Genomic DNA, 13,819 nt, shown 5'->3' with positions numbered 1-13,819 from the left:
CCTGACAGATGAGAGAATGTCGCCGTCGTGTACACGGTGGACGCTCACCACTCCGCTTTTCCTGCCTGGAATCCGAGAGCCAGCCTCCAGGCTCACCCCGCAGTGTCTGGTGCGAGGGGGCGCATTCTGCAGCCCGGCCGTGTCCACGCCCCCGCCCCGGCCTCGCCGCTGCGCCACAGAGGTCCCGGTCCGGCGTGGGCCCTGGTGTGGGCGCTGCCGCTGGCCCGCGCGGCGTTGCTCCTCTGCAGCGATGGGGGCCGCAGCCCGCCGGCCAGTGCTTCTGCTGCAGCTACAGGGGTGGTTCCCTCCTCCAACGCGGGACCCGCCTCAGTGATCCCGGGAGGCGGAGGGCCGCGCTGCGGTGTGGTGTGGCGTGGCGGGGAGTGCAGCTGACAGCAGGGACTCAAACTTGGGAGCCACACGGGCGGGGACGAACCAACCTGCATAGCTGACAGTTCAGAAATGAATCCCTCGCCCCCGCCCCTGCCCCCCCCACACACACACCATCCTGAGAAGCTAGGAATTAGCAAGAACTTCAAACTTTGAGAAAAGTCGCCAACAGTGCAGAGTTCAGGGGTGCCCTTCATTCCGCTCCCCAAGGCTGGCAGTGCATGTGGCCACAGCAGGTGTGGGTGAGCTGTGCCCAGAAACTTGGAGCAGGATGAGGGTCGTCCCCGGTTGGGGGTGGGGGAGAGCTGAGCACAGCACGCGCGCTTTTCTCCCTGCTGGCCGTGGGCTCCCACCCCAGGAGGGCTAGTGTCGGTGGGCCAGACCCCGCTCCCAAAGTGCCCTTCCCCCGGGGTGCGGCCCCGCACCGCCTGCCCCTTGCCCCGGTCTGCAGGCCCCCTGTGCCCTGCCTCGCCCTTGAGCAGGGGCAGCCCCACGTGTGGTCCCCCATCAGGACGTGCTTGTCGCTGCGGAGCTTTGGGGAGGTGACCTCACCAGCGGAAAGGCGGGCGCTGTTTCATCTGCCCAGTACGGCCCCGCGCACAGGGAGGACTCCAACTCGTGCGGGGCAGGGGGAAAAGGGGAGTGCCCGCCCCGCCCACGTGCAGAAGGAGGGGCGCGGGACAGCCGGCTGCCCGGCTGCCCGCCTGCTGCTGCGTTCCTGGGGCTGACGGCAGGTGGCTCTGCGCCCCCGCGGTCGGCACCGGGAAAGCGCTCCCTGGGCCTGACCCCTGTGCCTCTGGCGCTGTCCTCGGCCGCAGAGGTGAAAGCGGCCCCGAGAGCTGCGGGCTCCTCGCCAGCGTTGACATAAACGGGCTCACGCGCCCGGAGTCCTCTCTGGAAGAAGCTGTAAGCAGGGGCTGGGCACGGGGAGACCCAGGCCAGCTCAGCGCCCGGCCCCGCCGAGGTCCCCTGGCTGTGGGCCGGCCTCAGGACCCCTGGTGCTCCTCAGGCTCCCCGGCCCTCGGCGTCCACGGGAGCCCTCTCTGGCCGCTCTAACCGAGTCCCTCCACCCACCCCACGCGCCATTGATTCTCCACCCAGACTTTGGAGAGGCTGCCGGCAAGGCGGATTCAGCGCTGTCTCTCGACATACGTTCAGGGCGGCGACTGGACCCGAGGCCTCGCAGGCTCTCCGCCGCGCCCCACCCCGCCGGAGCAGCAACTCCATCGGGCGGGCCCCCTTCAGCCCTGGCGAAGCGCCCCGACCCGCCGGCCCCAGGGCCCTCGCGCGTGCCGGCTGTGCGCCCTGCACCCGCGAGCCAGGCCCGTCACCCCTATGTCCCAGCGTCGACTCCGGATCCTCACTGTCCCCGTGTCCTTTTATTGTTGCTATGAGTCCCCCCGAGCGCCCAGCTTGTTCAGCCCCCGGGATGCCCGGCGCCTGGACGGCAGGGAGGGCCGGGAGCCGAACGGTGATCTTGGCCTTTGGCGAGACACCACCGCCCCGTCTCCTCCCGCCGCCGCAGGCAGGCGCGGTCAGAGCCCGGGAGGGGACGGGAACGGGCCCCAGCCGCGACCGAGGAGCCCTGTCTGGGAGGCCGTGCCTCGCAAGATATCCCTGATTCGGTGAACGTTTCAGGAGCGCCAGTGCGTTGGGGGCGGCCCCCGGGGAGGGTCTCGCAGCTCAGCGCTCCCCTGGCTGGGCTGTCGGGGCGATTCGCGTGGGTCATGTCGCCCAGTTCGTGCAGCCTCCCCCGCCCCCGGCGCCCCGGCGGCAGGTGCTGGCTCGCCTGGCACCCCCTCGGCAGCGCGCTCTGCCGTCCCCCCGCCCCCGCCGGGCCTACGCCGCCCCGGAGCCGCAGTGGGCTGGGCCGGCCGCCTCCCGCCCGCTCCCTCTCCCGCCCCCGGCGCCCAGCGGCTCAGACCTCGGCGGGGCGCGCGGCAGGCACACTCGGCTCGGCTCCGCTTGGCTCGGCAGCGCGCCATGGCCCCGGGCCTGCGCGGCCTCCCGCAGCGCGGCCTGTGGCTGCTCCTGGGTGAGTAGGGCCGGTCCGACCACCCGACCCCCACGCCCGCCGTCGCCCGTCACCCTCCCGCGCGGCGCTCTCGAGAGGAGGCGGGCGCGGCGAGCGCACCGGGGGCGCCCCTCGAGCGTCCCCTCTGCCGGCCGACCGTCTGGGCTCCGGGGCGCGGGCGGGGGTCCGCGCCGGCTGCGCCGAGAGGGGCTGCATAGGGGCTGCGGGGTGGGGGCAGGGCGTCCCCAGAAGCACGAGGCACCTTCCCTCACACCCCGGGACTCGCTGGTTTCCCGGAGGGAAAGCATGCCACGCAGGACCCCACCTGCACCCCTGGGCCGCGCCAGAGCTGCGGCGACCGCGTGTAGACAAAGTATGGGCGCCGCCTCCTCGCGGGCCGCGCGTTTGGGAATCAGAACCACGGCCCTTCACCCCGAGATCAGTGAAAACGGAACACCTCGCACTGACAGAGAGCAGTTGCTGATTTGCAAATCCCCACCCCCGGGGTTGCCTGTGCAGAAGGGGGCCGGCTGCCTTGGGGACGTGTCCCCCGCGCCTTCTGCCCGCTCGCTCGGTGCGTCTGCGCTTCTGGAGGCTGGCGATTCTAAGGGAGGGGACTGGGCGTGAGCCCGCGGAACGTGCTCGGCTTCCTGCTCGGGACAGAGTCTAAGCTGAAACCCCGGGAAGGACGAGACCTGGCACCGGATTTGGAAAAATGTAAAAAGAAATTGTCACCTTCACTTCCTTGTCCAGTTTTCTTTTCTTTATTGTTTAAGTACATTTGTCTCCGTTTTCCCGCCACCACTTCCTCCCCACCCCACCCAGCCCCGCCTTCCCCCCTCAATCCTTCCCCCCCTTGGCTTTATCCGTGGGCCCTTGATACACGTTCCCTGAGGACCCGTCCCCTTCTTCCTCCGGGTACCCCCTCTCTCCTCCCCCCTGGTTACTGTCAGTTTGTTCTTTATTCCCATGTCTCTGGTTCTCTGCTCCTTGTTTATTTTGTTGATTAGCTCCCACTTACCGGTGAGATCACATCATTTGTCTCTCCCCGCCTGGCTTATTTCACGGAACACAATGCTCCCCAGCCCCACCGGTGCTGTTGCAAAGGGTAGGAGCTCCTTTCTTTCTGCTGCGTGGTACTCCACTGCGTAAATGCACCACCGTTTTGTGATCCACTCATTTACTGATGGGCACTTAGGCTGCTTCCTGTCCACAGTTTCCATAAAACGCTAAGGAATCTTTTTAAAAGGATTTCGCTATGGGACTCACTTCCTGTATTTAGATACCTCCTAACAAAACCTCAGTGGGTTATTGAAGTGGGAGGATCCGGTGGCCCCCGGAAGATCTCACCCCGGAAAGGGCGGTGTGGTCCAGAGCGCAGGCTGGGACTGGCGAAGGGGTGACCCCCGCACTATTTTGGCAGCGGGGGAAGCAGCTGGGGGAAGGGGCGTGCCCCGGAGAGGCTCCGGGCCTGGCGGGGGGGGGGGCTGAGGGCCCCCGGGCACCCCGCTGCCCCAGGGCCCTCGCTGTTCCTGAGCCTCGCCCAGGGTGGCCGACCGCAGGAAGCCCTCCGCGTCAGCATAATACCATCTGAAAACCGATATTGCCTCTTCAGTGTTTTGGCTGAAGTTAGGCGTAAAGCAAAGTCTTAAAATAATATTATTCTCTCCTTTTGTGTTAGGATCTGTTTGGCTTGACAAGGAACTTACCGTTTTGGTTTCCAAAGAAATGAACATTTATCTTCAGCAAGGCAGAGAGCTGAGCTGTTCCTTTTTTTTTTTTTTTAACATAAATAAACACTTTCTGTGGTGCGCAGAAGCTGCACCCTGTGAAGTGTGTGTAAATAAACACTGTGCCGTGACTACATCTAAAGAAAGGCCTTCCTTGTTTACCAAGAAAGTGATACAGGTTCTGGTGGAAGTCCAAAGTTCTGTAATCTTAAATTATTCGGAGGGGTCTGGCTAATGTTGCATCTTGGAAGAAATAAACACAACTTTATGAGGTTGTTAGTAAATTCTTGTCCTTGGAGCCCAGCAGTAATTAGTAGAATGTGGAGCACGCAGTGTTTTCTCCCCGAGCTGTGGATCCAGCCAGATCTCCTTGGTGAGGAAGACTTCGCCCCCTGGAAGGGCGAGGTGGAACTTTTTTTTTAAGCGTGCTAGTCTGTGGACTCAGGGACGCATCTGTGGCGGTTTTCCAATCAGGCTGCTTTTCTGACTCCATCCGCTTGCTTCCTGCGTGCGGTTGCTGACATCTCACCGTTCCTAAGAGTTTTCTGCCTGGGCCTCAGGCGCGCACTTCTGCTTACAGAAGCCTCAGCGCATGCGCATCTCAGGAGCCATGTCTGTAGCCCTTGAACGGTGGTTTCTCATCAATCAGAAGAGAGGACGTTTCCCCACGATGCAGGGTCCATCTGCATGGCAAGCTCCTGACCTCGCAAGCCCCCTGCCGCTCGGCGGGGGGGCCCCCGCCGGTGGCGTGAACTCCCGTCACCTGTCCAGGGAAGCATGCGCGTTCCCGGGGGCCGTGCTGGGGGCCGTGGGGCTCGCTTTGCAAGACTGCTGTACCCGTGGAAAGCTCTGACTTTCTGCCTAGGCAAGTGTCATTGTGACCCCACCGGGTGTCCCAGGACGCACGGTGCACGGGCCACTCCAGGCACTTCCATGAGGCACTTCCAGTCCTGGAGCCCAAATCGGAAGGAGTCACATTTGCTAATCAGCTCAGTGTGTCTGTTGACTCCCCCTGCAGGGAGAAGTTTCTGGATTCTTGTCTCCCTTCCACAGGCGCATGCCAGTCAGTGTGCGTATGGTGAGTCCCAGGCCAGGGCTGTTGAGAAACGTCCGTGTCCACATGGACGCGGCGGTCAGCAATGTGTCAAGGATGTGTTGAGCTGGACTACTTTCTTCAGGCAAACAGCTCTCTGGGAAAGCCTCTTCCTCCCGGTTCCCCCCCAGAGTGAGCCGGCCTCACGGCTTCTCCTCCGCTGACCCTGGCACCCTGCGGGGGTGAGGGGGGCAGGTGCGGGGGCCCGCGCCGGCCCCTCCCAGCCCCCGAGAGTGGAGCCCAGTGGTCTGGCTGCCAGTGCCCCTCCCTCGGGCCCGGAGCCCGTCTCCCCCGAGGTCTGAGGTCTGGGGTCTGCCTGGCATGGCGGGCTCTCCCCTCAGCGGCCCTGACCTGCCACCAGCGTTGCCTCCCGGGGTGAGGGGCGGGACACGGGCCGCCCCCTCTGCTCCCTGCCACGTCTGCCAGGGCCATCCTGTGAGCCTCGGAGGGCGGGGCGCCCGCCTGTGACCAGACAGCCCTCCTGGCGCCTCTCCAGCCCCTCGGTTGAGCCCGTGAGGTGGACTTTTCAGCCCAGTGGCCCCATCGTGTCTGCGCTGGGCGCGCCCCTCACAGGGCGGTGCCTGGCGGTGGCAGGCACTCAGTGGGCTCTGAGAAGGGCCTCTCGTTGCCCTGGGACTCGGGGAGGCCCCCTGAAGGGGGGGTGCTGCGGCTGAGGAGGGTGAGCAGGAGCTGGGGGCGGCCGATCCTGCGGCGGGCGAAGAGACCACCGCAACGCGGACGGGACTCTGCCCCGCCCCAGCTGCCCCCCCTCCAGCCCCCAGAGGGGTGTCCCCGTCACCGGCGCCCTTGCTCCAGGGCAGGGCGGCCCAGGCCGTACAAGGGCTCTAGAGAATGCGCTTGCTCTCAGCGAGGGAGGGTCACGTCAACACAGCGGGGACCGAGGGCTCCCGGCCACACGGGCACCCCTTCATCGGGACACAAGGAAGGGACTGTCGTCGCTGGGAACGCTTTGCTTCCCTGAGGTTGTTTTATCTCAGTGTTTTCTTTGACTCCGAAAGACATCACTTCCATCCTTGTTTAAAGCCCAGATCCCAAGCGGCTCTGTCGGAGCGGAGCCGGCGACACCGCGAGCCAAGACTCCGCAGGGGACTGGGGGCTGGCCGAGCGGCACAGCCAGGCCTTTCTTGCCTTGTTCTCGTTAGGCCTTGCGGTGTCTCCTTCGTTTTGCTCCCTGGTGTCTGTCTCCCTCCCTCGCTCCCTCCCTCTCTCCCACGTGGGTTCCTCCAGTGGATCCTGTGGGACCAGAGACTGGGACCCTGGCTGCCCTCGTCTGCTGCCTGGCCCACGGCCATGCTGCCCTCTGCTCTCTGTCCTGCAGGCCCCCCGGCCCCGCCAGACCACACACCCACCCTCGCAGGTGACGCCCGCCACCCCCGGCCACCCCCACACACCACCCTGGGGCCGGACCCTCTTCTCTGCCCCCCTGCATGTCCCCTCAAAGCCTCCATCACGCCACGGTGGCAGTGCCCCCACGGGTGCCATCCTGGGACCCCGGTCAGCCTACCTCCAGGGCCCTCCTGTCAGCAGCCCCCAAGCGAGCACAGTTGTCTGGCAACCAAGGGGCAGGGAGGCAGTGACCCGCCCGTGGCCTGGGTGGCTGCTCCGCAGGGCTCCGCGGTCCACGCCCTCCAGGGAGGGTCCTGAGCCAGGTGTCACCTGGGGAGACAAGAGGCAGCGACGGACAAGCCAATAACTGGGTGCCAGTGACCGCCGTGGGGTCGCGTGTCCACGGGGCCAAAAACAGTTCCCGGTCCCCGAGCAGAGCCCCGCGTCGTGGGAAGAGGTCTCAAAAGCAGTCACTGAAAGAGGAACTCGGGAATCCCCGGTGGGCTCGCTCTGCGTGGCCTTCGCTGCCTCCGGAGGGTTCCATGGGTCGGTGTGTGGGAGGACGGAGGGCGGCCTGCTGGCTGGGAAGAAGGCCAGGTAAGGAGCCCTTGGGGGAAGCACCAGGGAGCTTCTCTCTGTCTCACACACAAGTGGGCCATGCGGTGTCCTGGCTGGGGGGTGGGGGGGGGTCCTGGGAAGGGGAGGCCCAGGACAGCCCCTCACGAAGAATGGCCCAGAGCCTTGGGGCTGGGAGGCCCTGTTCCGTGTCAACAAGGCGCATAAACGGCACCGCTTATGCCGAAGGACGAGGCCGAGGTCACGGAGCCGGAGGGGAGGCTCGAACCCGAGCCCCGAGTTTGGGAAGAGCTCCCGGACTCCCCGGGCCGCTATGCAAAGGCCCTGATCCTAGGAACTTTCCAGAACGGTTGTGACTGAGTGCAGTAGGGTCAGGGGAGTGCTCTGACCCCAGGCTGGGCTGCAGGACCCAAGCAGACAGCTCAGATTTCACTCCAAGCGCCGAGAGGGAGCCTGCCGTACATTAAACGGCTCAGAGCAGAGTTTGGTTTAAAAGCCCCGTGCCCCTTCGCAGCGTGGGCTGCGGTGGGAGTGGGGCGCGGGCCGCGGCCCGGGGCAGGGTGGGGCCGGTGGTGAGGGCGGAGGATTCAGAGAGAAGGCGCGGAGCCTCCAGAGCGTTCCAGAGGTGAAAGTGAAGGGCAGCCGCGGGGCCGGGCCTGGCCGTGAGGAAGTGGAGGCAAGGTCGGCCAGGCCCGGCCGTGGGGGCGCGGGAGCCGGGGCTTCCAGCTACCAAGGCCCAGGCCCCGTCAGAGTCAAATTTCAGATCAATGACAAATTATTTAAGTATGTCTCGTGGCAGACGGAGGACATACTTATACTAAAAAAAAAACCCCAGTTTATCTGGCATTCACATGTAACCGGGCGTCTTCTATTTTCGCTCACTCTAAAGCCGACAGCTCCGTCCACAGCAGCCACGTCAGGGGCGGTGGCAGGGGGGCAGGGGTCGGCACTAGTGCAGGGCACGAAGAGGGGTGTGGTCGGGAGAGTTTGGGGTGAGAGCCTCGGGCTGGGGGGACGGTCCTGGGAGGGCGGCGTTAAAAGGGTCCTTCCTTAAGTCACAAAAACACGCGCTCCGATCCATCTGGAATGCCCGCTGGCTTTTGAGCTGAATGCCTGTTGGGATTTGAATGGCAACTGCATCGACTTACGGGTTGATGGGGAGGGTGAACGGCAAGAAACAGCCGTGGGTCCCTCCACGCCCCGCCTTTATCCACCTGCGGGTGCTCGATCAGCGTCTGGGCATCGTGGGGGTTCGGGCTGCTCCTCCGAGTAGACAGGATTGGGCATGTTTTCCTGCTTTGAGGGGGATGTTTTCCCATCTGTTTTCTAGCTCGGGGAGGCCGGCGTAGAAGAAAGCTCCTTTTTTGTGCATTTGCTCTGTGGTTGGCTGTGTCCCCATCCCCGTTCCCACAGAGCTGGCCTCTTGCCCTGTTTTCCTTCTCCCGCCCCGTGGGTCCCCTGTGCAGAAGGCGCAGCCCCAGCTCTCCCCCTCCCCCCCGCTGCACCGTGGTGGGAAGCCCCGGGGATCGCGGCCCAGCCCCCGCCCTCCTGCCTCAGAGCCACAGACCGAGGCTCCCACATCCTCGTTCTCCATGGGGCAGGTGCTCTTTTATTTTATTTTGAGGGGCGGCAGGAGAGCGATAGAGAACCGAGACTCCTTTCCGTGCGTAACTCTGTTGGTATGACATTCAGGAAGCATGATTTAATGTCCCACGCGGCCACCTGCCGGGTTGCGAACTTCTCCGTGGCTGTCAGGCTCCCGGTGGCCTGGGCTGGGTCAGGAGGCACCGGACGGGAGGGCGGCAGGAGGGGCTGCTCAGGGTGCGCTGGGAGCTCCGCCCTCAGGCCTGGGCCCCTCGGGCCGGGGGGAGCGAGGGGGGTCCTCTGCAGACTCTCGTCTGGCACCTGTCGGTGATGTCCCCGGGCGTGCGCCACAGGTGGCTCCTCAGCATCTGGGACGCTGCGCTGTGTGGTAGGGAACACAGGCAGAAATCGACTTCTTCCACCGGCGAGCTGCGCACGTTCGTTTATAAAACCAAGAAAATCCTTTTGCCCTTCTCTGAGGGCATCGTGTGTCCCTTAGGGACGCCAGTGAGCGGGACGGGACGGAGCCGGCCACCCCTGCTCGGTGGGGCGCACTAGCCCCGCGGGGGACACAGAGCAGAGGCCGCGGAGCCGTCGTTCTTGGGTGACCGCGGGTCAACCCGGCCTGCGCGCCTCTGCGGGGCTCGCTCACCCCAGGGGCCTGCGCGCCACCGGGCTCTGGCGTGAGTGAGCTGGCCAGGCGACCCCGCTGTCTCCCCTGCGTGTGCGAGGTGAGCGTGGCAGGGACTGCGTCCCCGCTGCGTCCCTCGGGGACTGTGTGACTCCAGGCAGGTCACTTTCCCTCCCTGGACCCCTGTCCCATTGCGTCCCATGAGGGGACAGTGACACCCGCTGTGCTGGCCCCTTGCAAGGAGCTCTGGGCGCCAGCAGCCTGGACGGGCTTTCCCAGCCCGCGGCGCGTCCCGCACGCAGCCTGTGTCCGGCCCAGGACCTGGTCGGCGTTCTGTCCATTGACGCCCAGCTTTCTTCCAGGAGAGGGGGCTCTCGCTAGGGACACAGGCGTGCTGGGGGACCAAGGTGTGACGTGGTGGCAGGCCGGAGCCCACGCAGGGAGGGCAGCTTTCCGCGCGCGCTTCCAGGGGCTGGGGGGCCGTCTCACGCGGCCCTGGTGGAGGCGGGTGAGACCCAAACCGCTCCGAGCTTTCTAGACACCAGAGCAGACCCAGAACATCAGCCGTCCCTGGCAGGGAGCGGCCACCCCCAGCACCTTCGCCCCCTCATTTATGGTGCGGCCCGCCCCCCAGATTTACCAGAAGCCCGCATCCGGGTGAGGCGCAGGCTCTGAGGTCGGCGGCCCCAGAGCCGGGGGCCATGCCGGGCGCAGGAGGTGCCGTCCGCCGGGCCTTGGCGGCTCGGCAGAAGTTTTTAGTGGACGCGGAGTTTTGTTCTTCCGTTTGTCCTTGCCTTGGTTTTGGTTTCCCTTTTCGGAACAGGCTGAGGAAGACTGAGGGCAACGTGTTCAAACCGAGCTCCCCTGACGTCACCCCCCGGCCCTGGGCCCCGGGCGGGCGGGCGGGCAGGTCCCTGGGGCGCAGGGGCAGTGACTCACAGCAGCAGCCAAACCGGCCGAGCAAGGGCTTCCCCGTAGCCCTCAGGGGCAGGTGTGAAAGGAACACCGCGATGCTATTTCCTGCGCGACATGCTCTCAACCTGTGGGCAACACAGGCGGACGGAAGGCAGACAGTAGAGACCACGTGTGACAACGCCACTCGGAGGGAACCCGTTCCGGACGTTTCTGTCGCGCTCGCGATCGTTAATCAGCTTCAGGGCCTGTCATTGACACGGAATGACTGACTAAGCCCGCGTGGGCGATCCGGAAGGCTCTGGCACACGTGTGCACCCGCGTGGACTCCAGCCGGTGCAGATCTACGCCCACCACCTCGGCCGCGTCCTGCGCCCTCTGCCATCGCCCCCGGGCTCCTCCCCCGCGCCCTCCCCCTTGTCCCCGCTGGACCCCAGAACCCCCGTGCGTTGCCGAGGGCGCCTTACCCTGAAACCTCGCAGGGGTGGCCGCTCGCCTGAGGTGGGGTCCCGCCCCTGAGCGCATCCTCTGGGAAGCAGCCGTGGGAGCCCGCCCAGGGGTGGGGCCCACCTCTCAGGGAAAGGGGCCGTGGCCGAGCGGGGAGCAGGCCTGCAGGCGCGGGCGCACCCCTCTGCGGCCGCCTGGAAGGTCAGGGGTGCGGAGGGTCCCTGGAGGCACGCGGGCTGCTCCCACCCCAGCTCATGGCCCTCAAGGGGAGGCTCCGGGTTCAGTGTGCGGCCCAGGCACCTCTGGCCAGCAGGCCCCCGGGCGACGGGCCCTCCCCCAGCCCCGCCCCCCCGTCACCGGCACTGTCACCAGCTCCCCGCCCCAGCCTGCGAGGGGGACGGTGAGGGTCCTGGGTTCTCTCTCTGCACACGTGCAGTCAGCCCCCTGCCCCGCGGGAAGGCGCAGACCCCGCCGCCCTTGGGCGCACACGGCCGGGACCTCGTCTCTCCTCAGAGCCCCAGACGCCCGAGGTCGCGCCCTGCGGCCCAGAGCCCCGGTGCCTGGGGGAGCCGCTGCCCTCTGTCGCCGTGCCTGAGGGACGGACCCACATGAGACTGTTTCTCTGGATTCCTGATGACGTGCTGCACTCGGCAGGGAAGGCTCCTGTCCCGACTGGCAGGGAGCGCCTGCCCGGGGCTCGGGAAGGCGTGGCTCATGGGTGAATCCACCGGGGACCTCACAGGCCCGCACCCCAAGCAGCTGATTGCTAAACTTTGGGCGGTTTCATTCCGTTTTAAAACTGTAATGTTGTCTCTCACATGGCAGCGACCTCCCCGGCTTGTATAAGGGTGCGAGCTGCCCTCTGGCGCCGAAGGCTGGGCGGCCCGGCTCGCCCTCAGCCCGGCCTGGAAACTGCCGGGAGAAGCAGCCGCTCCGCCTGCCCCAGGGCAGCACGGGAAGTGCGGGTCTCCAGCCCACGGAGCGGGGCCCCACCCCTGCGAGGCACAGGCGACCAGCTCAGAGCCAGGCCGGATCACGGCCGGCAGCCCGCCCTGCTCTAGGGTGGGCACCGAGGCTGCAGGCCAGGGCCGGCCAGGACGTGGGGACCGGGGACCGTCCTCCGTGGCAGAGGAAGCAGGAAGACATCGAGCTGCATGCACCAGCAAGCGACACCTCAACCGGCGGGGCTGTGGACTGGGGACGGGTGGAGGGGACGGCGCCCTCCTGGCCCCCAGCACCCGCACTCCCCTGCTGGGGACAGAGGAGGCGCCGGCCTGGCCCTGGGGACCAGCTCGGCTGGACAGTCTGACCCTCAGGGGACGTGGGAGTGGCCGGTATCCTTGAAGCAGTCTTGTCCAATGTCGCGTCCGCCTGGTGGCTTCCCCGCGCGCCAGGGAGAGCCCTGAGCCCCGACTGAGCGCTCGGCCCTCGCCCGCCCCAGGCGCCCGCCCACTCCCGTGCAGAGCGGAGCTGGGTGTCGCCGTCTTGCTCACTTGACAGCTGTTAACGTGCAGAGCTGCTGGGAGGACGCACCTGTGTCAGAAAAGAGTGGGAGGCGACAGGGTGGCACGAACAGCCCTCGGAAAAGAAGGAAACGTCCTGCCGCCTACAGGAGGCGCTGAGGAGGCGGGCCGAGGCGTGGCCGGGCGGGCTCGAGGGGCGGGGCTCGAGGGGCGGGGGCGGGGGCGCTCCACGTTCGGCTCGGGGTTTGCAGGGCAGGACGCCCTGGCAGGGAGACTGGGGGGTGTGGGCCCTGGGGTAGTGGGGTGTGGGGACCATCAGAGGGGCGACCTTCGACCCTCAGGTGAGGCTGGATGGCGGCTTGGATTCGAGTTCCTTCCTAATGGGGTGTCTGAGCCTCCCGACGCCTGGCACCCCACCGGCCCCACAGGCGGGCTCCTTAGGGGCGACTTGGCAGGGCTGGGGGGCCGCGGGCAGGCCAGCAGCCTGGGCCTGAGCAGGGTCCCCACGCGGGGTCCTTAGGCGGAGTCTGGGAAGGACACCGCCCCCACCTGCAACACAGGGATGGGGGCAGAGCGGACGCTGGGCCTGAGGAGGAGGAGGAGGAGGAGGCGGCGGCTTCGGGGGCAGGGCCCGCCTCCCCAGCACCCACCCGAGCAGCCTGGGCTTCTTCGGGGAGGAGGGGATTTTGATTCCCAGGGCGTGGCCCTAGCCTCAGCCTCTTATGGTCGGTCGTGCGCTAACCCGGGCGGGAGGGTGGGACACGCTCTGCTGCCGTCCGTGGGTCCATTCCTCACCCGCAACTGTCAGGCACGGACGGGAGCTGGGGGCTCCGGGGCTGGGTGGGGCAGCCCGGTCCCCGCCTGCCCTGGGACAGGGCCCTGTCCGCTGTGTGTGTACCCCCACCCCGCCCGCCCCTGCCCCAGCCCGAGGAGTCCCCGTCCTTCCCCCTCCCCCGCCCCCGGGACTGAGCCTGGCTCCAGCCCCAGCAAGGCGTTCTCGCTGCCTCGGTTTCCGCATCTGTGAAGCGTTGGGAGCACGTCAGGGGCGGGTGAGGATAACAGCACACGAGGGGCAGAGCCGGGAGGGGGAGCGCGGTCCCCAGGCCCCCGCCGGGCCCCTCGGAGACCCGTGGCCCTCCGGCGCCCCCGGAGGCGAGCCGGCCCAGGGAGGTGACCCCGCGCGCGCTGTCGTTGCAGTGCACCACCTCTTCGCGGCCGCCGCCTGCCAGCCCGCCGACCCCGGCGCCCTGCTCCGGGAGCTCTGCCTCGCGCCGTTCCACGTGGCCATGGAGGCCGTCGGGGAGACCCTGTGGTGCGACTGGGGCCAGACCGTCGCGTGAGTGCCCCGTGTCCCCTGGGGGGGGCGCGGCCCGGGCCTCGGGGCCACGTGAGGGGCTCCTCGCCAAGCCCAGGGGGGCGGGATGTGGTCCTGGGCGGGGGCAGACTGAGGGGGAAGGGAAGGAGGGGCCCGTGACAGGGCAGTGTGCACAGGGTGGGGCAGGAGGCATTTGTCATGGCCCGGGGCCCCGTATGGGGGGTCCCCAAGGTGACACGAGACAGAGGGCCCCGCTGGGGCTGTGTCCAGACCGGGATGCCTGTGGCCCCCCCCGTGCAGGCGTCCGGGGGGCCACG

The 13,819-nt window shown here is 66.9% G+C and overlaps 1 protein-coding gene across 1 annotated transcript in view; it reads left to right on the top strand.

The window, feature by feature from the left end:
* The first annotated feature begins 2,259 nt into the window (after positions 1-2,259).
* RAMP1 (receptor activity modifying protein 1) overlaps positions 2,260-13,819 on the top strand; it is a 31,835-nt gene continuing 20,275 nt past the window's right edge. Inside the window, exons 1-2 of the mRNA XM_054571207.1 lie at positions 2,260-2,425; positions 13,385-13,523. Coding sequence (XP_054427182.1) covers positions 2,374-2,425; positions 13,385-13,523 — 191 coding nt within the window. The 5' untranslated portion in view covers positions 2,260-2,373. The remainder of the gene's footprint in view (positions 2,426-13,384; positions 13,524-13,819) is intronic.

The sequence above is a fragment of the Pteronotus mesoamericanus genome, unplaced genomic scaffold (genome assembly GCF_021234165.1).
Source record: "Pteronotus mesoamericanus isolate MK-2021 breed Mesoamerican mustached bat unplaced genomic scaffold, CSHL_Meso_final contig_1018, whole genome shotgun sequence".
Lineage (NCBI taxonomy): Eukaryota > Metazoa > Chordata > Mammalia > Chiroptera > Mormoopidae > Pteronotus > Pteronotus mesoamericanus.
The sequence above is the reverse complement of the archived record's forward strand: the minus strand, read 5'-3'. Positions and strand labels throughout refer to the sequence as shown.